The 21,996-nt window shown below is 35.3% G+C and overlaps 1 protein-coding gene across 1 annotated transcript in view; it reads right to left on the bottom strand.

Annotated features, from left to right (window-relative positions):
• The window catches only part of GMCL1 (germ cell-less 1, spermatogenesis associated), a 37,495-nt gene that overhangs the window by 13,677 nt on the left and 1,822 nt on the right, over positions 1 to 21,996 (bottom strand). Inside the window, exons 2-10 of the mRNA XM_019440889.2 lie at positions 16,778 to 16,901; positions 14,854 to 14,950; positions 13,172 to 13,269; positions 10,744 to 10,856; positions 10,030 to 10,095; positions 8,143 to 8,227; positions 5,904 to 5,994; positions 4,670 to 4,807; positions 2,039 to 2,108 (exon numbers count right to left, since the gene is read on the bottom strand). Coding sequence (XP_019296434.1) covers positions 2,039 to 2,108; positions 4,670 to 4,807; positions 5,904 to 5,994; positions 8,143 to 8,227; positions 10,030 to 10,095; positions 10,744 to 10,856; positions 13,172 to 13,269; positions 14,854 to 14,950; positions 16,778 to 16,901 — 882 coding nt within the window. The remainder of the gene's footprint in view (positions 1 to 2,038; positions 2,109 to 4,669; positions 4,808 to 5,903; positions 5,995 to 8,142; positions 8,228 to 10,029; positions 10,096 to 10,743; positions 10,857 to 13,171; positions 13,270 to 14,853; positions 14,951 to 16,777; positions 16,902 to 21,996) is intronic.

Raw genomic sequence — 21,996 nt, 5'->3', positions numbered from 1 at the left:
GGAGACATAGAATCCGAAGCAGGCTCCAAGCTCAGCTGTCAGCACACAGCCCTATGTAAGGCTTGAACCCACAAACTGTAAGAGCATGACCTGAGCTGAAGCTGTGGGCTTAACCCACTGAGCTACTGAGGCGCCCCTCAGAATGTATTTCTTAAAGATGGGGACTTTTAAAATACGTTAACATAATATATATCACACACAAAGAATAACAATTGTCCCTGTCATCAAATCTCTGGACATATTTAAGCAGGGAAGTGACACAACTGTACTTCTGCTTCAGAAAGATAACCTATTGGAAATGTGGAAGAGTATGGAAGAGGAGAACCCTGGAGATAGACTTTATTAGATTAGAACCTAACATCCAGAAAATACACTGTCTTCCTCACGTTAGTAGCCCTGCAGCAGTGAGCAGATGCTCTGTATCTGTGAAACAGAGCAAATCATTGGGTTACTACAATCATACATACACTTCTGAGGGGAGGAAACCCACTTTTTTCAGCTCAGTCTCTTAGGTCAGACTCTATGTTGAACTCAGTAAAGATACAGATGAGAAATCTTGAAAAATAAGAACACTCAACATTTCAAAACTGGATATAAAAGAAGTAGGATGATTTTGAAAATATTTCATACATTATAAAATGCTTTGAATCTGAATTCCATTAAATAGTTAACTTCCTTTTTTTGTTATTTCTATTTCAACAATCTGACTTTATTTGTGCAGGATAAGTATGCTGTGACTATATATGGAGAAAGATGGAATATAAATTATAAATAAAATAGAAACTAAGAGTCCTGGATAACAACCTCATAATCATTACCATGAGTTTGTATAACACTTTCATATACTCACTGTTTGAATATAAACATACCTAGGTCATATATTTTAGAAAGTTTTTTGGTGTATAAAAATTAGCTAAAACAGGGGCACCTGGGTGGCTCAGTTGGTTGAGCATCAGATTCTTGATTTTGGCTCAGGTCATGATCTCGTGGTTTGTGGGTTCGAGCCCTGCACAGGGCTCTGTACTGACAGTGACGGGCCTGCTTGGGATTCTCTCTCTCTCCCTCTCTCTGCCCCTCCCCTGCTCTAGTTATCCCTCTCTCTCAAAAATAAATAAATAAATAAATAAACAAACATTTAAAAAAAATGTTTTAAAAGAGGTCAGGAGCAAAAAAGGTCAAACCTTTTTTTTTTTTTTTAACATTTATTTTTGGGAAAGAGAGAGAGAGAAAGCATGAGTGGGAGAGGGCCAGAAAGCAGACAGAGGATCTGAAGCAGGCTCCGTGCAATGAGCGCACAGCAGTGGAGCTTGAATGATTTGAGCCAAAATTCAGAGTTGGTCGCTTAACCAACTGAGCCACTCAGCCACCCCAAAAGGCCAAACTTAAGGCCTCTTCCATATACACTCATGGATGGATTGTCTCCTCACACAGCCTACACCAGAGAGCTAGTATAAAGATCAAGTAATAAATGTGGAAGTACTTCTATGAACTGCAAAGCACATTCAAAGAACAATCTGCTTTCCCTTAAAATGAAGAAAACAGAAATATTTTGTGTGTCATATGCTTTTGGGGTTACAGTTACAGAGGCCTTGTAACTGGATTATGTTAATTCATTTCAGACTCAAAGGTCTTCAAAAACACCTATTAGTTAATAAAAATTAATCAGAATTTCCCACTACCACAAAATAAGGAAATTAGCTTTACCTATTATATAAACATGAAAATCATGCTTTGTGAAAGCATTATTCTAAGCAATATTTAAGTATGTTGAAAGAAAATCATAACACTAGGTGAAACAAAGTATATGAATTATTCAATTTTTACAAATATAGCAAATGACTATTCAAACATTCCATTAATTGATCAGAAAGATATTAATAATATGGATGTTATAGAAATGTAAGAATAAAAGTTGATTAATAATCTTTTCTCTACTTTAACACCTCTTGATTTTTCAATACAATAAATGCATTTAAAAATTCATAGCAGAAGTTTCTTTTTTTTTTTAATGAACAATGATATCATCTAATATACTTACCCCACCTCACTGTCTTGTTCTGCCCGAAGCATAGCAAGCCACTGCTGTTTGTACACAGAAGATAGCCATTCTAAGATACAAAAATAAACAAAGATAGAAGAATGGTAAATGTGGAAAAACATAAAGCATTTAAAAATTTTAAGAAGTTGATAAAATTGTTACCACTTCTAAAGTCAAGTTTAAAATAGAAAGCAATAAAGCTGGTAGTTTATATTCTACAAGTATGCTACAACAATATGGCTTAATGATTTTTAGAGTGGTAAATGTTATTTTGCTTTGCTTTAAGATGGACTTTGCTTAGATTACATGCATTTAAATTAGAATTTAAATCTTTAGTTGAAAGTAGATTCTTGCATTTAATAGCTTCTTTTTCATAGCCCATATTAATTTTTATGAGAAACATATCTAAAGTAGTATTTTGTTTTTATATAACTTTTAATAGAAGAAAGCTGGATATTAAATTGTATCTTTATTAAATTACCTAAAAATAATTGCTAATTAATGGGAGATAAACCATCTCTGAATTATCAGATCAATCATGCATAGTCAAAAATAATTTTGGCATATCAGATTTAGGTAACTCATTAAAAAGACATTTTAAGTTATTATAAATGGAATAAAAGTTATATTTTTCCTTTAACGAGCATACAATTTTTTTCCGTAAGTCTTAGTAAACTGAAATTTTATTTTAAAAAATTTATTAAAGGGGCGCCTGGGTGACTCAGTCAGTTAAGCCCCTGACTCCTGATGGCAGCTCAGGTCATGATATCACAGCTCGTGGGTTTAAGCTCCGCATCAGGCTCCATGCTGAATGTGGAGCCTGCTTGGGATTCTCTCTTTCTCTGCCTCTCTCAAAAGAAATAAATAACAACAACAAAAAAAACTTTAAAAAATTTGTTAAAAATATAGGTAGAATTGGCTTAGTACCATATTTGGTTTTCTGTTCTTATTTAATCCCAACCAAATGAACGGTTTTTCTACTTTTTTAAGTTAAATGATTTCTCAATCTCTACATGAAGGAAGAAGGCAAACCCTAGCATGATTAAAATCTGGATTTTCACTTCCTAAATCTCTACTCAAAAAAGGTATCCAGACGATTTGCACTGAATTATTGGTATCTCTCTTTAAACCTCTCTAGAAACCACACTTGGAATGTTTCTCTCAAAATATCCTTGCTATTATGCAGAAAACTGCTAAATATCTAGGCCACAGATCATTTGTCTTCAGTAGGTAAAGACTAGAAGTAAAGTTTATGTGAGTCAGTATACACATATATATACTCTGTATCTTACTGGAATGCATTCTGATTTTTAAATTATTTTCTAATGTATTTTATAAAAAAAAGAAGAGTTGATCCTTTCTCATTAAAATAGATTTCTCAACTCACTAATGGTTATGCCTATAGTTTAAAATGCATTGATCTAGAGAAACAATATGTTTTTCATGATCCATTTATAAAATTGGAATGAAAGGGTTATACATATATATTCTCAAATATCATGTAAGATATAGCCCATGAAAATGTCTTAAAATTTAATTTTAGGGGTGGTTGCTCAGTCGGTTAAGCATCCAACTTTGGCTTAGGTCATGATCTCATGGTTCATGAGTTCAAGCCCCACGTTGGGCTCTGTGCTGACAGCTCAGAGCCTGGAGCCTGCTTCAGATTCTGTGTCTCCCTCTCTCTCTGCCCCTCCCCCTGGCCCGCACTGTGTGTGTGTGTGTGTGTGTGTGTGTCTCAAAAATAAACATTACAAAATTTTTTAAATTTAATTTTAAAATTTAAGATTCTCACCACCTTTGAATAATCTCCTTTAGAACTAAAAGCACTTCGGGGCGCCTGGGTGGCGCTGTCGGTTAAGCGTCCGACTTCAGCCAGGTCACGATCTCGCGGTCCATGAGTTCGAGCCCCGCGTCAGACTCTGGGCTGATGGCTCGGAGCCTGGAGCCTGTTTCCGATTCTGTGTCTCCCTCTCTCTCTGCCCCTCCCCCGTTCATGCTCTGTCTCTCTCTGTCCCAAAAATAAATAAAAAACGTTGAAAGAAAAAAAAAAAAAAAAAAAAGAACTAAAAGCACTTCAACAAGTTAAAAAAATGGGTACGTAGTTTTGTCTCCCTTTTCCTGCCTTAATCTAAATGAGTAAAAAGCTGAACTGGAAATCTTTCTAGTCACTGGTAGTTCATCCAGCAGCCCAAAAGGAAGTCCACAGAACACGGTTCAAATGCAATGTTGAGAAAAAAGAATCCCTGCTAAAGTGAGTTTGAGAAATATGGGATGAAATTAAATAAAACAGGTTCATCATTATATTGTTATTTTTTTTAAGTTTATTTATTTTGAGAGAGAGAGATGAGAGACAGAGAGAGAGACAGCAGGAGTGGGGAAAGGGCCAGAGAAAGAGGAAGAGAGAGAGAATCCCAAGCAGGCTCTGCCCTGCCAGCATGGAGCCCAATGAGGGGCTAGAACTCAGGAACCGTGAGACCATGACCTGAACCAAAATCGAGAGTTGGACACTTAACCTACTGAACCACCCAGGCACCCTGATAATTTCTATTTATTATTCTTTTCAATGACGTAGAGTACGATTACAATCAGAAAGATGTCACTTAAAATCATAATTCCATCATGTTCTCTTACCTGAAGGGACTAGAGAATCTTGTTCAATAATTCTTGCAGAGGCCAAATCACTGATAATATACTGTAACCTTAAATGCCTGAATACTGACACAAATGGTTTTCCCTGCTCAGTTTCCAGGAAGGCCATACCTTCAAAATCTACAAAAAACAGTTTAAATAGGCATTCTTTTCAAATCTATTTATTTTATCCTTAAATGTTTTTAATACACACACACACATCTATTAGAAAATAAATAAGCTAGTTTTCAAAGATTATATAAACTTGAGGTGTATGGATAAAAACGTAGGGAGATTTAGGAAGTAGCTCCAGGAAATTAACTTTGGTCCCAAGTGACCCTTGGACTGAGATTTCAGTTGTGCACCTTATTTCTGGGGTTTGGAGCTTACAGTGCAGCAAGGTGGGAAAGAAGGCTGGAGAATAGTAGTTTGGGTTATGGTATCTCTCCAGAATCCCCTCTCCTAGGGACTGAGCACTCCACTGGAACTCCAGAGCTCAAATGCCAACCTGAAGGGTCTTCATAAGACACACAGGACATGGATTTGTCTCTTGGGATTCATCTAATTTATACTTTAGCTACATGAGATGAACACCATTAGTTAACACATTCACCCTCTTCAAACTAGAAAATAATATACAAAGACACTGCAGCCACTGATTTGCAACACATGGGTAGTGTTTATTATTAAAGGAATTCACATTTATGAAGTACATGAATTTTTTTCTTTTAGGGAGAATTTAAGGATATTTCTAGAAAAATAGTTACTCTCAGTTGCATTCCAATGTGCTTTCATGAGTGCAAAGGAAATGTCTAGTGTTACTACTATCAAACAGGAACTTGTGCATAAGCTCTAGCCTGTTTTCTACTAAACAAGGTATATGCATGGGAGCATACTCAGTCCTGCTGCTATTTAGGATAGGAGAAAAAAGTTGAGAATTGCTACTGTAAACTAATCACAAGACATGTTGGTGATAAAATGGGAAAAATAATAGCTTGGGGGATCAAACTATGGTGGTAGTTCAAGGAGTAATAATTCAGTTAATATTTGGCAAAGCATTTTTCTTATCCAGCTTTAATTCTCTCAGTGTAAATTAGGGGCTGAATTAGATAACTGCTTAAAGTCCTCTCCAGACCTAAAATTCTCTAGGTCTACAAATAAGTTAGGACATGATTTTAATAAATTTCAATTTAAAAAGGCCCCTAAAACAAGTTCCAAATAAAGTTTTCAGGCATACCTTTTCTCCTCTTAGAAAACCAGACATCTGTTTCAGTCAAAAGCTGTTTTAAAGATCCATTCCATGAAGGCACAAGTTGAAGGAACATCCACTAGGTTGAAAAAGTAAATTTAAGAATAAAATTACAAGATTTCACCAGGTTATGATTTTTTATTCAAACTGCTTCCACCTTAAAAAATAATATCTAAAAGGTTTAATTTCCAGTACATGCAATTGACAGAAGTAGAACTATCATATGACACACTTACAAGCTTTAAATTCATCATGGCATTAATCATGGTCCAATGATTAATGATTGAACTAAAAGTGTGTGAGAAGGAACAAACTAATTCCTGAAAAGTATTTAAGGCATCAAACAGTACACTCATACAATCAAAAGGTTTAATATACATATTAGATTAGTAATTTTACACTAATCTATTCTACTAATTAACTAAATTTTGCTAAATATTGTATAAGATTATAAAAATCTTATATAAGAAAAAAGAGTTTCTTATTGTCTCATTATTGTCTTCTTACTCTTGAGACAGTATGCAGAGTAGTTAGGAGCATGGACTTTTAAATCCTGGACCTGCCAATCAACAGCTGGACCAATTACCCAATTTCTCTGGGTCTTAATTTCTTCATTTGTAAAATGAGCATGAAACTTCATAGGGCACTAAAAGAATTTGTTACACAAAACAAGTGTAACATGTTTTGAATAGTGCCTGGCACATAGTAAGCACTTATCATTACTGGCACAAAAGCAATTACAACAGGAAACAATGAATCCTACCAGTGGCTCAGAGATAGATATGGGCTGTCTACTCTTTCTTTAATGATTGCGTAACTTAGTTACTACACTTCCTTGAAAAAACAAAACAGTAACAGAATCTTATTCCTACCACAAAACCAAACAATTGCCATGATACAACTTAGACAGTGTCTCATTCCCAGATTTCAAAGCTGTGTTAAATGCAGACTTTGCTGCTGGGGACAAAGGGTTAAAGGCAAAATTATTAAGTGGGAAAAGCAGTAAGAGTAGGACTCACAAGACTTGGGTTCTGCCTCAAGTCTGCCACTTAAAAGCTATAAGAATTCTAAGTCTTATCATCTATAGAACAAGAATGATAGCCAATTTGTCTCTTCAGAGTTGTGAAAATAAAACTACATTAAAAATGTTAAAACTTTTCAAAAGTATGAAGTGAAACATATACCTGAAGTGCAAATAAGGTCTTCAAGGAATGTCGACATTTTTTTCCTTTAAGTTTATTTATTTATTTTGAGAGAGAGAGAGACAGCGTGAAGCAGGAGAGGGGCAGGGAGCGAGGGTGAGAGAGGATTCCAAGCAGGCCCCGCACTGTCCACACAGAGCCTGATGCAGGGCTGGAACCCATGAACCATGAGATCATGACCTGAGCAGAAATCAAGAGTCGGATGCTTAACCGACTGAGCTACCCAGGTGTCCCAGAATGTTAACATTTTCTAGAAAAAGTGTGAAAATTTCCTCATAAAGTCATTAATTCAACTAAAGCTCAACTTTGAAAACATTTCTGAAAACCATATAAAGTATTTAACATTTGTATGTAAATAATAATATGTTTGTTGTTGAAAAGAATCTGGGGGAAAAAAACAACCACATTCCTAGGATAGAAAAGTATGTGAAACCAAATAAAGGAACAGGATGGGAGCTCTCATGGCCCACCACTTGTTCTCAAGTGCAGACCCCAACAGGAAGAGAGGTATCTTGCATTCCCAACCGGAAGAGGCCTACTTTACTAGTCTAGCAAGAGAAATAATTTTTCCCAGTTTAGCTATAAGATCAGCCAACAAGAAAATACCACAACTCAGACAACAAGGAACTCACTTTCCTCCAACCAACTTTCATTCAAAGCAGCCCCTCCCGACTTCCTCCTTTTCTCTACAAAGTAATGTTCCTCTCCTTTGAGATCTGGACTTGCTTATGGTTTGCCATAGCTTACATGTCCCAAATTGCAATTCCTCTGCTATTCACAAATAAATCCATTTTGTTGGTAAAATAACTGGCTCTATTTTTAAAGTTGACAAGTATAAAGAATGCAATTAAAATCACTCAGGATAACAAATCTCTAAACAAAGACTTTTTAATATTTTGGCATATTTCCTTTTATTTTTCTTACTTTTACACTATTCCTTTATCAATGGACACTAGCTGCTTCCAGCTTTTCACTATTATAAGTAATGTTGAGGTGATACCCTTACATACATATTATGCCAATACCTTTTTAAGAGCTGTGTAAACATCCATCTCCACTTGCATCACAAATAAGTTAGATGAACCAATGAGCTGTTTCATGACATTTATACTAGAAAAGATAAAATAGAAGTAGTGAGTTTTCCTCATGCACAGGCTAAACCACCCTGGTAGAATTAAAAAATTTAAGTCTTTCTTATGAAAAACAAATGTGGAATTTAAAATTACCTCAGTCTTTTTGCTCAAGACAAAGAATCTTAGAAATAACCTATCTGAACACTTTTAATTCAGATAGTATACTATGAAAGGTCTTTCTTTGAACTCATAGGAAAACAAAGAGCACTGATCTGCTAGTAATCAAAGTTAAAACAAGGACTCAATAAGGTAACTTTTATCTATTTATAAATATTTATTTATTTTGATAAAGAGTGAGCATGAGCGGGGGAGGGGCAAGAGAGAGAGAGGGAGAGAGAATCCCAAACAGGTTTCACTGTCAGCGCAGAGCCCACACAGGGGTTGATCTTACAAACTGTGAGATGATGGCCTGAACTGAAATCAAGAGTCAGATGCTTAACCTACTGAGCCACCCAGGTGGCCCTCAAGAAGGTAACTTTTAGTATGCTCTGATAAAGTGGCAGTGTTCCTCTTTTGCCTTTCCTACTCATTCATTGGTTAAAAAAAAAAAAATGTCAAATTTCAGTGAATCATCTATATCTTCAAAATAACCTTTAACATTGAGGCTTAAGAGAACTGCTTAATCATAAATTATGTTTTCATTACTATTAAAGACAGTAAGATCAAGAAGTATATATTAGTTTAAACTTAGATTGAGTGGGATGATATCACCAGTAGCTTTTTTCCCCCTTCCTTTAAGCCATAAAAAGCCAGAAAAACATCTAGGATTTTAAGACCACTATAATTTATCTTCTTTTTGAAAAAGCTCAATGAGAAATTATAAAAGAGAAAAATGATTTCTAATGATTTCCAAACCAAATATAATGTAGAACTTCATTTATACCTTGATAGCACTAGGAAAGGATTTTTTTTTCTGTGTAGAATAATGCTTCTCAAACTTTTCTGCCAAAGGACCTCTTAAAGGCAGAGGAAAGGAATGGATCCAAGAATCCAGGAGATGGTCTAGCCATAAAAATAACATTTCTACTACTTCTTGTATTTCACCTTTAAGGTTCAAAGAAACTTGAATTCTCTATATTCCAGAATTCTCTATATTCCATACTGTATTTAAACATAAAAATGTTTATCTTTTTCCCCACCCACGCCTGACAAAAAATAAATAAATAAAAAATTAGTAAAATTGACATCACAGGAATGATCCCTTTAAGGGCAGAGACCATGACATAATCATCTCTGCATCCTTCACAGCCCCTGACAGAGTACCGTTATATACAGTGGACATTCAGGAAGTGTTTATGGAAGGAAGGAAGGAAGGAAGGAAGGAAGGAAGGAAGGAAGGAAGGAAGGAAAGACAAGCAAAGGTAATTCAAAAGGCCAACCTGATTATTAATTTAATTTCATTAGGCTTCGCAAAAAGTTTAAAACAACTTCCTCAAACTTACTTTTACAATGAATGGTAGAGATAGTTTTTAAAATAAAACTTGTACATTCTCTAAGAGCCCAGCAAAAATGAAGTAACACTTGAGATTTCTTCTATGGTTTTATAGCAGCAATTAATTTTTCTATAGAAATTAGCTCAAATACTAGACATAATATACATTATTTATGACAAAGAAATTTTGAAGCATTTCTTTAGTTCATAGATACAGTCAAGATACCTTTCATTAAATTGTTGACTTTTTCATAAGGAATATGTTTTTGTATGAAACAAATAAACACTTTAACAAATAAATATTACTTTAGGATAATTAATTGCAAAGTTATTTAAAATTAAAATACCTGAGTTCCTTAAAAAGTTCAACATTCTGGTGAGTCATCAAATTGTTCAGGAGCCATTCAAGGCACCTGAAATTAAAAACATGGAATTATTTATCACATGATACATAAATATGCATTTATGACTTACTTAGTAGGACTTACAGTTAAAATAAAAACAGAATATTAGTCTTGCTAGAACATGCTCAAAGTTTTAAATTTAACAACTGAAAATTTAGTATTATTTTTGTCAGCAGTTATTAAGGAAATATTCCTTTTATATTAATAAGAGCATTTCTAATTAAGAAAACCTCATTTCAAGTTCGTGTTAAATCATTTAGGAAGGGGCTTACAAACTTCTATTACCTTCTTTATAATTTGAAAACAGGTCCTGCAATTCTCAAGAGTTAAAAACATTGCCAGTAACTGTACTGATAGAATGTCTATGATGCCTACTACTTAAAAAAAATTAATAGAAACTTCCCTGTAAAGAATGGCCATAGTTTTTATAAGCCACATATAAACATGTATAACCCACTCATGGTCACTTACAAAGACAACACTTTCAAGGAATTTACTAATTCATCCAAATGTAAAAAGGGACTTTTTAGAACAAAATTCTAGTCCCCTATCTTTTTTCCCCCCCTTTCTTTCTTATAGCTATACATTCTCTTAACAAACCAAAGCAGCCAAATTCCAAAAAGTGGGATGGGAGGAAAAATAAAAAAGGTAACTCACTTTTTCTTTACAGAATCTAATCCATAGGTCCCTGCTGATGTGTAATAGCCACATACAGTTTTCACATTAATTGTTTCCTTCATTGTCTCACCACACTGCTGTATTAAACCATCCTGTAAATATAAATAAGCACTGGAAAGGCCCATCTCACATGGGAAAAATTAGTTCTAAATATGTGCTTTTACATATTAAAAAGTAAAAAAAAAAAGGAAGAAAGAAGGAAAGAAAGAAAACTCATTAAGTGCAGCAAGCCTAAATTTTTAAGTCCAGTAAAAATACTGAAGAAAAAAAAAAAAAATCCAGCAAGTATTCAACTGAATACTTGGAATTAAAAATGGAAGGGGGCGAGGGGTAAAAGCAGTAAGGTAGTAATGTAGAGATGAATATTGCTTTTCTCTTTCTTTTCTATTCTTCCACACTCTGGGACCTTTGCAAATTTAAGCGGCATTCTGTCTGTTTTGCCTGTTCTTTTTAAATTAAGATCTCTTAACATACTCAGTTGACTATGTGATGGAGCTAGGCAAGTAAACAGTATGAATCATCATAAAGTGTTTATTAAAGTATAAAACACTCATCAATTTCTAAGAGATGCACCTAAAACACATTATTTTAAACTTACACTGCAATATTAATCTAAAATGTTTATATGTAAGATTTCAAATGAACTTTATTCAATATATGGGAAGAATGTCACTTTTTACTTAAATTTCTGAAATATATTCATCATGCAAGTATATTATTAAATTAGTTAGTTAAGTCATAAAGGTAATGCAGAAAATGGGATTTAGGACAAAACCAAAAGGACTAAAGTTAGAAAACAAAGTGTACTTGTTGGAAGTAAGTATTGAAAGGATCACAACATTTAAAAAACCAAATGATCTCAGCCAAGTATACTGAGCAAGCTATTAACTAATACTCCAAATAAATCAGTATACAAATGTCACATAAAAAGAAACTTTATTAACATTTTTTAAAGATCAAAATAAAACACTGACTCCATTAGGATTTTAAACTTACCTGGAAGTCACTGGAGACTACCCATCTCCTGCCCCCTCTACCTTCCTCTTAACATCTTATCTGTCCAGTGGATTATCCCTGCTTAATCTTTCTGTGATCCAGTTTCTCCTCTCCATTCTTACTGCTACTGCCCTACTTCAGACTCTGATTTGGGACTACTGCAGTAAGCTTTTGTCTCTAATGTACTCCTCTTTCCTTCAATACATCCTTTACATTATTTCCAAAGTATTCTTTCTAAAACATAACTGTCTTCTGATTAAAATCTTTCAAAAGTACCTACATTTGAATCTAAACTTCTTAAAAGGTACAGAGGGATTTTCATGATCTGGACTCTGCCTCCTTCTCTCCAACCCTTTTTCTTTTCTGTGCTAGCATCATGTTCCACTCAGATTCTCTAGGCCTCCATGTCACACATCTCCAGGTCTTAATTTGCTCTGTATAAAAAGCTTCCTTCCTTCTTCTTTCTTTGCAACATAAATACATTTCCAGTTTTTAAGACTCAACTTCCTTCTTTGCACCACCAGGCTGAACTGACCACTCCCTCCTTTGTTCACCTGCTAAATCCTACGGGATGTTTATTATCATACTCATGATACACTGGACAGTTCTTACTTTATCTCTGGGTCTGTGTATCAACCCTCCCTTCCCCCATTCCACACACACATTATATTATGAGTTCCTTGAAGCAGACTATATATTTGTTTACCTTTGGATCTCTATGCAAGTTTAACATGTTGCTCAATATACTTCTGTTGAATGAACAAATCTGTCAATCTACCAACAGATTATATATATTCATGTGGTTTACCACAACTATTTCATAATTAAGAAAAAGTTGACAAAGTAAGCACTCAATGTTTTTCAAACCCATGAACTAAATGAATTAGTAATCAAAGCAATCTGCTTATTAACAGTCAAGATAAACCATTAATGAACTGAAATCTGTAAATGGACCTAGACAAATAAATTCTTACCACACTATAGTAATTCTACAGTATCTACATCCAAATACCTTGCATTCATGCTACACAGACATGATGATCCCCTCAGCTATAATAAATTGCTTTTAAATTTTATTTTACTGAGGGCTGATGGGGGGTGGGAGGGAGGGGAGGGTGGGTAATGGGTATTGAAGAGGGCATCTTTTGGGATGAGCACTGGGTGTTGTATGGAAACCAATTTGACAATAAATTTCATATATTTAAAAAAATAAAAAATAAAAAAATAAATTTTATTTTATTAGTATTTTTTTGGTTAAGCTTTTTAAATGACTTATCACAAGTGACATGTTTATATATTTCATTTTTATTTTAAAAGCTGTAAAGAGCTAAGCTTTTTCTTGTTTTTGGAATAGATACTTTGAACCAAAGGTCCAACTGTGATCCTTTCTTTGAATAAGGTACATACTCACCAACTGCAACATACAAGCTGCTGCTAAAATGGCAATAACTCGACTGGGCTTGATTAAGACATCATCTCGATACAGTGACCCAAATGCAACCTGCAGTGCTGAAAGCAAAAGCACAGGCATGGAATGAAATACAATGTTATCTACAAATTATTACAAAAATGACAATGACCATCTTCCCACTCTTCAGATGTATGCCTAAATTCAGGCATGCATCTGAATTTAGGATGTACATAACAGGAGAAGGGAAGTACACTAATTAAAATGTTAGTAATGGTTACTGATTAATGGAGCTAGTTTAATAACAATGTTATAAATTTCCATTTATGCTAGCTAAATAAAAGAGCCGGATTCTTCTACATCTAATCTTGATATTAGTTGGTGGTCAGAGTTAAGACACTCTTGGAAAAAGTTTTATAAAGATACCTCTGAGTAGACTAATCAGTAAGTACACAGACCCCATGATATCTTAACCCTGGTGCTTCCAGTGCTTCACTGCTGGGGAGTGGGGAATAGCTCTTGGCTCCTATCTACGCCACATGCTCCCCCAGTCACCCCAGCTATCTAGGCCTGCCCTTCCTTCTCTCCACTGCCACACTTGTGTTTTAAATATTCTTAACTTTTCTCTTTGCCTATGTGGTGAGTACTGGTTATTTCCACTTGGGTTATCAAAGAGGGAAACAGAAAATGAGCACTGGAACAGAAATTAGGAGTACAGGCTGACTGATGAATGTAAGCCCCTTAAATCCTCTGGGCCTCAGCTTCCTCATCTAAGAACTCATAGCTCTAAAACAACATTGATTACATGATTCATACCCTATTGTTCCCAGAGAAAGTCTTCATACATGGGGAATAATCAATAAACACTATTTACCCGCTTTTCTTTTTCTAAACCATTACATTTAACTATGTAATTTTTTTTTTTTAATTTTTTCAACGTTTTTTATTTATTTTTGGGACAGAGAGACAGAGCATGAACGGGGGAGGGGCAGAGAGAGAGAGGGAGACACAGAATCGGAAACAGGCTCCAGGCTCCGAGCCATCAGCCCAGAGCCTGACGCGGGGCTCAAACTCACGGACCTCGAGATCGTGACCTGGCTGAAGTCGGACGCATAACCGGCTGCGCCACCCAGGCGCCCCTTAACTATGTAATTTTAAAAAACAGTCACACTCTTCCTTCCTTCACCCTACATCCTCAATACCCCAGGCGGATATATTTACAACAATAAATAAACAGACCGATAAGGCCCATATGACTAAGTAGATTAAGGCTAGGTAGAACAAAATTGATAAGGGGCGCCTGGGTGGCTCAGTCAGTTAAACGTCCAACTTCAGCTCAGGTCATGATCTCATGGGTCGTGGGTTCAAGCCCCGCATTGAGCTCTGTGCTGACAGCTCAGAGCTCAGAGCCTGGAGCCTGCTTCAGATTCTGTGTCTCCCTGTCTCTCTGCCCCTCCCCTGCCTGTGCTCTGTCTCTCTCTCAAAAATAAATAAACTTAAAAAAAAAAAAAAAAGAACAGAATTGATAGAACTATGGAGCAAATCAGTACAAAGCTATCACGCTGGGGTGTTAAATGGAGCTTTTATCTAGCCTGCAAAGTTAGAAGAAAATATTTATTTTCTACCAAAAGAATAAAAAAGATATGTTATAATTTTTGCATAGTAGTAATTATAGTGGTGGTTACCTTCTATATCAATATTCTGGTCAGGAATCTCCAGTTCAATTATGTTCATGCTGGATTCTTTCCAAGAACCACTGAACATACTAGAAAAGTAGCCAGACTTAAAAAAACAAAACAAAACAAAATGATTATCCAGTACTTTCTGGGTCTTCTGAATTATTTTCCCATTTCTAATTCCAAACAACTGTTCTATCAAAATGAACCCATATTATTTTGGGAGAAAAAGAATTGCTAAATATGTCTGCAGGAAAAATGAAATTAAGATAAGGACACTTTTAAGTATGTCAAAATACTTTCAGTTTAGTATTAGTTTAATGAAAACAAAATCAAATTCTCGTATTACTATCTGAATTCCTATATTACTACTTGAGCCTCCAATTAGCTTTCTACTTAGTTAAAACAATTTCTGAGTCTATTACAGGTATGTTTTCCTTCTCAATGGCATTCTAAATTCAAGCTTAGAAAATATATATTTAAGTCTCTCATGAACATATGACAACACACAAGGTGAATACACAATCATGTACTGGGGAAGACAGAAGGCTAAGAACCTTCATACTGTTTAATCCTTACTGTATTACGGGCTGTAAAGGGTCCAAGCCAGTCCGAAGTTAGCATTAATGGGATGATCCCCAGATATCAGGATAAATCTAAAGTCTAGTTTTATCTAATCAGAAAATTCCAGAATGAACCTGATTCTTGGAAAGGTACCAGAATGGATGAAGTCTTCAGTTACCTTCTAGATAGCACCTCTCATAACTAGAATTACTTTGGAATAGATCAAATATTAACAATTTTACTGAATACTTAGTATGTATAAGGCACTGTGAATATAGCAGTTAACAAAACAGACACTGTTTCTGTCCTCAGGGGGCTTATTAGACTATAGCATGTAGTTTGTCCTATAATCAGTACAGTTTCTCTTGAGAGTGAAAGCCTACACAGAGGCATTCTCATCCTTAAATTCACAAAAGTGCTCTCTGAGATTAAAAACAGATAGGACCCTATTCTCAAGTTGAGAGCAATATTCTGATATATTCCCTGGGCTATATACCTCTGGCCAAATTAAACTTGACTATTACGATAATGATTATGATCAAATGATTAAAATGATTATAGATTATGATTAAAATGTTATAGAAAAAGTTCCCTTAAAATACTTCTACTGGAAAATCTTATACTATACTGTCTTACCAGTAATTATTGCCAAATAGTGAAGAAGACAGAAAATATAAACTCCATAGGATAAAAACTGAATTGTTCCCTGTTCTATTCCCAATGCCTAGAACAATGATTTGAAGAAAGAATAGATAGATTTGATGAAAGAATGAGTAAAATATTTGAGCCATTAGAGCAACATTTTTTTTTTCCTTTTGAGAGTTTTGAATCTTTAAAATAGGATGGCAGATAGTAATATTTTCAGCACACAAACCAAATAGGTATATCAGCTAAATAAGTTGGTCTATATTTGTTGGGTCTTGTCTTTAAGTTAACTGCATTTTCCATTCAACCATAACTACAAAGGAACATTTCAGCTAAATTTATTCAATTTAAATAACTATATACAAAATAAACAAATTCAACAATCTTAATTTTAGGCATTCCCCCCCCCCCCCCCCTTCCCCTCTTGTCAGCAGAGGGCACTAAAATAAGAACCTTATTGAAGTAATGACAAAAAGGTATTTGCTAGGCTGGTATGACAATGAAAATTCAAAATCTGTTTTCTAGACTAAACTAAGTTTTCACTAACAGAGTGTGCCATATTTTGATAAAACAAGACTCTGTGTGAGATGATAGGATTTAGACAACCACTATCCACACAAAACAATTACTGTGAAATGCAATAAGAAAGAACAGGACTTGAAAGAGTTTGAGCTATTTTTAAGTGACTACCTTGCTTACTCAAATAGAAAAATAAAATACTTACTTGACATAAATATATTTTGTGTAAGTTCCACTCTTCTCCTAGAGCACATATCTTAATGTCACTATTTTCTCCATTCAAAAATAAGGTTTGATAAATATATTTGGATGTACTCTTTAATTTTTTCCTGTTAAAAGAAATGCAAATGTTACATATGTGTAAAACTGAGTGTTTTACTGATTTTGCATAAAACTCAAAATATTCCTTTTGTTCAATTTCTATTAAATAGAGCCAAGTTATTCATTGTGTAAAAGGAAAGAGGGATATTATATATTCAAATTTGCATTAGTACATAAGAAACTAATAATAGTAGTAATCTCTAGGGTACTCTATTGCCAAGAGGGTTAATAGTGGCCAGCTAGATGGGATAGCATGTACAGGTGACCTTTCACTGTACACTCTTACAATATGTGTTTGTTGAACTAAGTGAATTACCTGTAGGTCAGCATGTGATTTTTGCTTATTTCCTCATTTAGAAAAGAGTTCTATGGAGGATCTCAGTACAACTTCAATGCTACTTCTATGCAACTACAAAGTGCAGAACAAGAATAAAAATTTTACCTATCCAAGTAATTTTGAGAATAATTTATATCTAATCTTATTTTGGTATCAATCTATTCCTAAACTCGTTAAAAGCATTTTCACCCTCATTGGTCAAATGGTTTGCAGCCTTAGATCAAAGGTTTTCAAAACTTTGCTCAATGGAGAAACGTCTTAGGAGCCACCAGGGATAGCTGAGGAGTGAACTCTGAACATCCTCACTAACTTCAACTAGGGCAGCATCACATTTTGAGGATTTCTGCATAAAATTTCATTTAAAAGATAACTATATATATATGTGTGTGTATATATATATGTGTGTGTATTATATATATATTTTATATATATAATATATATGATATATATATATATTTTATATATATAATATATATGATATATATATTATATATATAATACACACACACACATATATATATACATATATATAATTTTAATTTGATAATCATTGTTCAAGATGGTCCAATGAATAAGAAAAGCCCTAGGCAGAGGCCGATAAATACCTTTTTGTGTTCCTGGCCAATCCTGACAAGCTTTCTTAGTAGTTAAAAATTCTTAGTCTTTTTTTTTTTAATTAAAAATATTTTTAATGTTTAGTTTTGAGAGAAAGAGAGAGAGAAAGAGAGACAGAGCACGAGCAGGGAAGGGGCACAGAGAGAGAGAGAGACAGAATCCAAAGCAGGCTCCAGGCTCTGAGCTATCAGCACAGAGCCCGATGTGGGGCTTGAATTGCGAGACCATGACCTGAGCGGAAGTTGGACACTTAACCAGTTGAGCCACCCAGGCACCCCAAAATTTTTAGTCTTTTTAAAAATGAAGTAACTGTTTCAGATGATGTCTTGAACCAATGTGTTTGACATGTCTTCCCAACAGACAGTAAAAACAGCACATGCTTTGGTAGTAGAGGCTTGGGTTTGAGTCCCAGCTCTACCACAGCTCAGTTACTCCAGATGCAAAGAGAATATTAATAGTAAGCACTTTATTGGGTTACTATGAGAAACAAATGAGACAATATAGTTTCTAGTTCTTGATAGCACCATCCCCAGATTGCATTAAAAGATTAAAAGTACAGAAAGGAATAAGCCCACAATAGCAAAAAGGAAGGGTGGGTTTATCATCTGATAAGAGACCAGAATATATTCTGAAGGTCTAGGATGAAGGCTGAAGGCCATCTGCCCTTCAGAAGTGTGTGTGGGTTAGGAGAGATCTCAGGGGTAATAAAAGGCAGAAGTAAGGCACAAAGTGGGGAAATGTGTTCCTTTAATGGCCTCCTCCACAATGTATGAACACAGAGTACAGATAACCAGAGCACAGACAACTCAGGCATAAAGATTCCAATGCTCTTCTAGAAAGGAGAGAGAGGACAAATCTATCAGGAGAAGCTGAGACTTTAGTATAGGTGGTGGCACCCCACACAAAGCAATCCTTATTCTGACATTTGGGGAATCTGTAGCCTGTTAGCTCTTAACCCATTCACCCTGAATCATGGTCCCCAAACTATGTGTTAAAGCACCTAGAGCACCGCACCAAACTCAGGGAAGTGTGTGGAATATTTTATATTTGAAGGAAACACAGCAAGATCTTTGAGATACCATGTTACCTACTACTATCATAGTCATACTAACTATGAGATATTTCTTTAGGACCAGAGGTACCATTTAAAAAACTACTGAGACTCTAAGGGTGCTGTGAACAAAAAAAATTTGGGAATTTCTGCTCTAAGATGAAGCATGCCCCACCCATATCCAATTTAGTAATCAGTCTTTCTACTTAAAGGGAAGGCTTAGTTTAATTTACTCAATTAAAACACACGCACGCACATGTTACTCATTCTAAATACCAAGGATCACCCAACCAAGGATCACCCAACATTAGGAGAATCTGGAGTATTCAAGACCATTAAAAAGACAAACCGGCCCCAGAGGAAATACATTAATTCAGGGAAAAGAGAACTTAAAACACTCTAAAATTAGCACATCTAGGGGCGCCTGGGTGGCGCAGTCGTTTGGGCGTCCGACTTCAGCCAGGTCGCGATCTCGCGGTCTGTGAGTTCGAGCCCCGCGTCAGGCTCTGGGCTGATGGCTCGGAGCCTGGAGCCTGTTTCCGATTCTGTGTCTCCCTCTCTCTCTGCCCCTCCCCCGTTCATGCTCTGTCTCTCGCTGTCCCAAAAATAAAAAAAAAAAAAGTTGAAAAAAAAATAAAATTAGCACATGTAGATATAGATATCTGAGATTATTACAATTATAAAACAACAGGATACTATGATAAAGGAAACAAAGAAAAGAGCTCTTTGAGATTAAAAACATGGTTGCTAAAATTAATAAGCCAAAAGAGAGGATACTGAGAAAGTTAAGGAAATTTCCTAGAACATAAAGCAAAAAAGACCTAGAAAGGACAAAAAGAAAAGAGAAAGAGGTACAATCCAAGAAATCCAAAATCTGGTTTAAGAGGAGTCCAAGAAAGAGAAAACAAAGATAACAGGAAAAAGGAAATTATGGAGAAAATAATGGAAGGAAATTTTTCCAAACTAGTCTCCAGATTGTAAGAATCAACCAAGTACTGAGGCCATTAAAAAACCCATACTTAAGCACATTCTAGTTAAATTCCAAAACACCGATGAAAAAATTCCAAAATTTCCAGAGGAAAAAAAAAGGTCACCTAAAAAGAGAGTTAGACCAGCATCATACTTCTCATCAACACTGTAGGCTAGAAAACAACGAAGTAATATCATAAAGGATATGAAGTTATTTTAGATTAGATTTCCATACTCAAAGGATGAATAAAGTTAGAGACTAAATTTACATTCAGATAAGCACAAATTACCTCCTTTTGCATCCCTTCTGAGTAAAATACATGAGGATACAGTTCTCCAAAATGGGTGAGAAAGAAAAAGATACAAGCTACAGAAAACAGTAGATCCAATCCTAGAGATGGGATGAAAGTAAGCCCCAGGATAAGCACAGACCCAGAAAGCAATGGTTCCAGAATGGAACAGGAGGATGAAGGGACCCAAGAGGGGGGTCTTGGGTTTAGAGGGGGACACCATGCAAGCGTGTTTAGAAAGATAGGAAAATGTGAATATATAACGAAGGGGTATTATTCTTTTGTCAATGGTGGTGGGGGGCAGTTAGAAATTCTAGGAAAATTAAAAAGCAATACAAAAACAACAACAAACCAACTATCATAAAAAGATACAAATGAAAACAGGGTCTGACTTTGAAAACTTGATGGAATGTAGAAAAAAGATTCCATTTAACTACAAGGTTAGAAAATTTCTCCCATGGAAAAACAAAGCGTTGTGACACTGGATCCAGGAAGTATGGTTTATAATCCTAGCACACTACTTGACTTTGTAGTGAACAATATTTACATGGTTATAATAACAAATACTGTTTACTAGGTTTCAAATTTTACAATCAAGGCACAGCAAACAACCAAGATCTGGTTGCAGAACAGGTGAGTTTCAACAGTCATGTTAATGTAAAAGTAAAATATGCAATTGTCAAAAGGTATGAATGAAATGGAAGGTGGGCTTGGTAGCCAAAACTTTTCATGGAGTAGCTGGTTGAGGTGGGAGAGTGCTCAGAACAACCTCAGGGAGCATAATTAGCATCAACACACAAATTTCCAGGTCTTAGTATCTTTTTACACACTTCAAGCACACTGGGCTGAATAGCCAGGCCTCTTCCACTGATATAAAACATACTAAATTCTGGATGTATTTTCTTTTCTTTTTAATTAATTAATTTTCAAAAATTTATTTATTTTGGGAGAGAGAGAGGGAGAGACACCATGTGACCATGTTGACACAAGGGCCAGAGAGAGAGAGAGGGAGAGAGAATCTCAAGCAGGTTCCACATTGTCAGCTCAGAGCCCAACTCAAAGCTCGAACCCTCAAACCGTGAGATCATGACCTGAGCTGAAATGAAGAGTTGGATGCTCAACGATCTAAGCACCCCTAAATTCTGCATGTATTTTCTAATAAAGGTTTGCTTTAAAGACTTTCCATTCTAGTCCACTCATGTAGTTCAGGGGTTGGCAAACCTTTTATGTAAAGGTCTGGACAGTAAATATTTTCAGCTTTGTGGGCCAGACAGACTCTAAGCAAATTTGTTGGCATCCCAGTGGGCAGCTGCCTGCTTACCAGCCTTAGCCTACCACATCTCAGCTTCTCTACCATCTAGTGGGCTACAGCCTTACCTCCTCCAATATCTGAATCTCACTCTGGGAAAGATGGCTCTATTCAAAATTTGTTCCTTCCTTGGATGTTCTCAGTCTGAGAAGTGCTGAATTGCTCCCTCTATCTTCTATTCCTATACATTTTTAGAAATCTCTTTACCTTAGTAGTTTACCTTCAGTAATTAATTCCCCTTTCCTTGTTAATGGTTATATTACATTTTCCTTTTTCAAATTGCTGCATGATTTCTCTTTTGAATGGATCCTGACATATATATTTCAACGACATTAAATATAAGTGGTCTAAATACTAAAAGACAGAGATTATCCTAATGGATTAAAAAAGATGCTAGACCCAACTATATGCTTTCTACAAGATACCTATTTTAGATATAAAGATACAGGTAAAAAAGAAAACAATGGAAAAGATATACATTTTAAACACCCAGTAGTAGTGGAAATATTACCAGGGATAAAGAGAGACATTT

The sequence above is a fragment of the Panthera pardus genome, unplaced genomic scaffold (genome assembly GCF_024362965.1).
Source record: "Panthera pardus isolate Hobbes unplaced genomic scaffold, ASM2436296v1 HiC_scaffold_25, whole genome shotgun sequence".
Taxonomy (NCBI): domain Eukaryota; kingdom Metazoa; phylum Chordata; class Mammalia; order Carnivora; family Felidae; genus Panthera; species Panthera pardus.
This window is presented reverse-complemented; position numbering and strand designations above follow the sequence as displayed.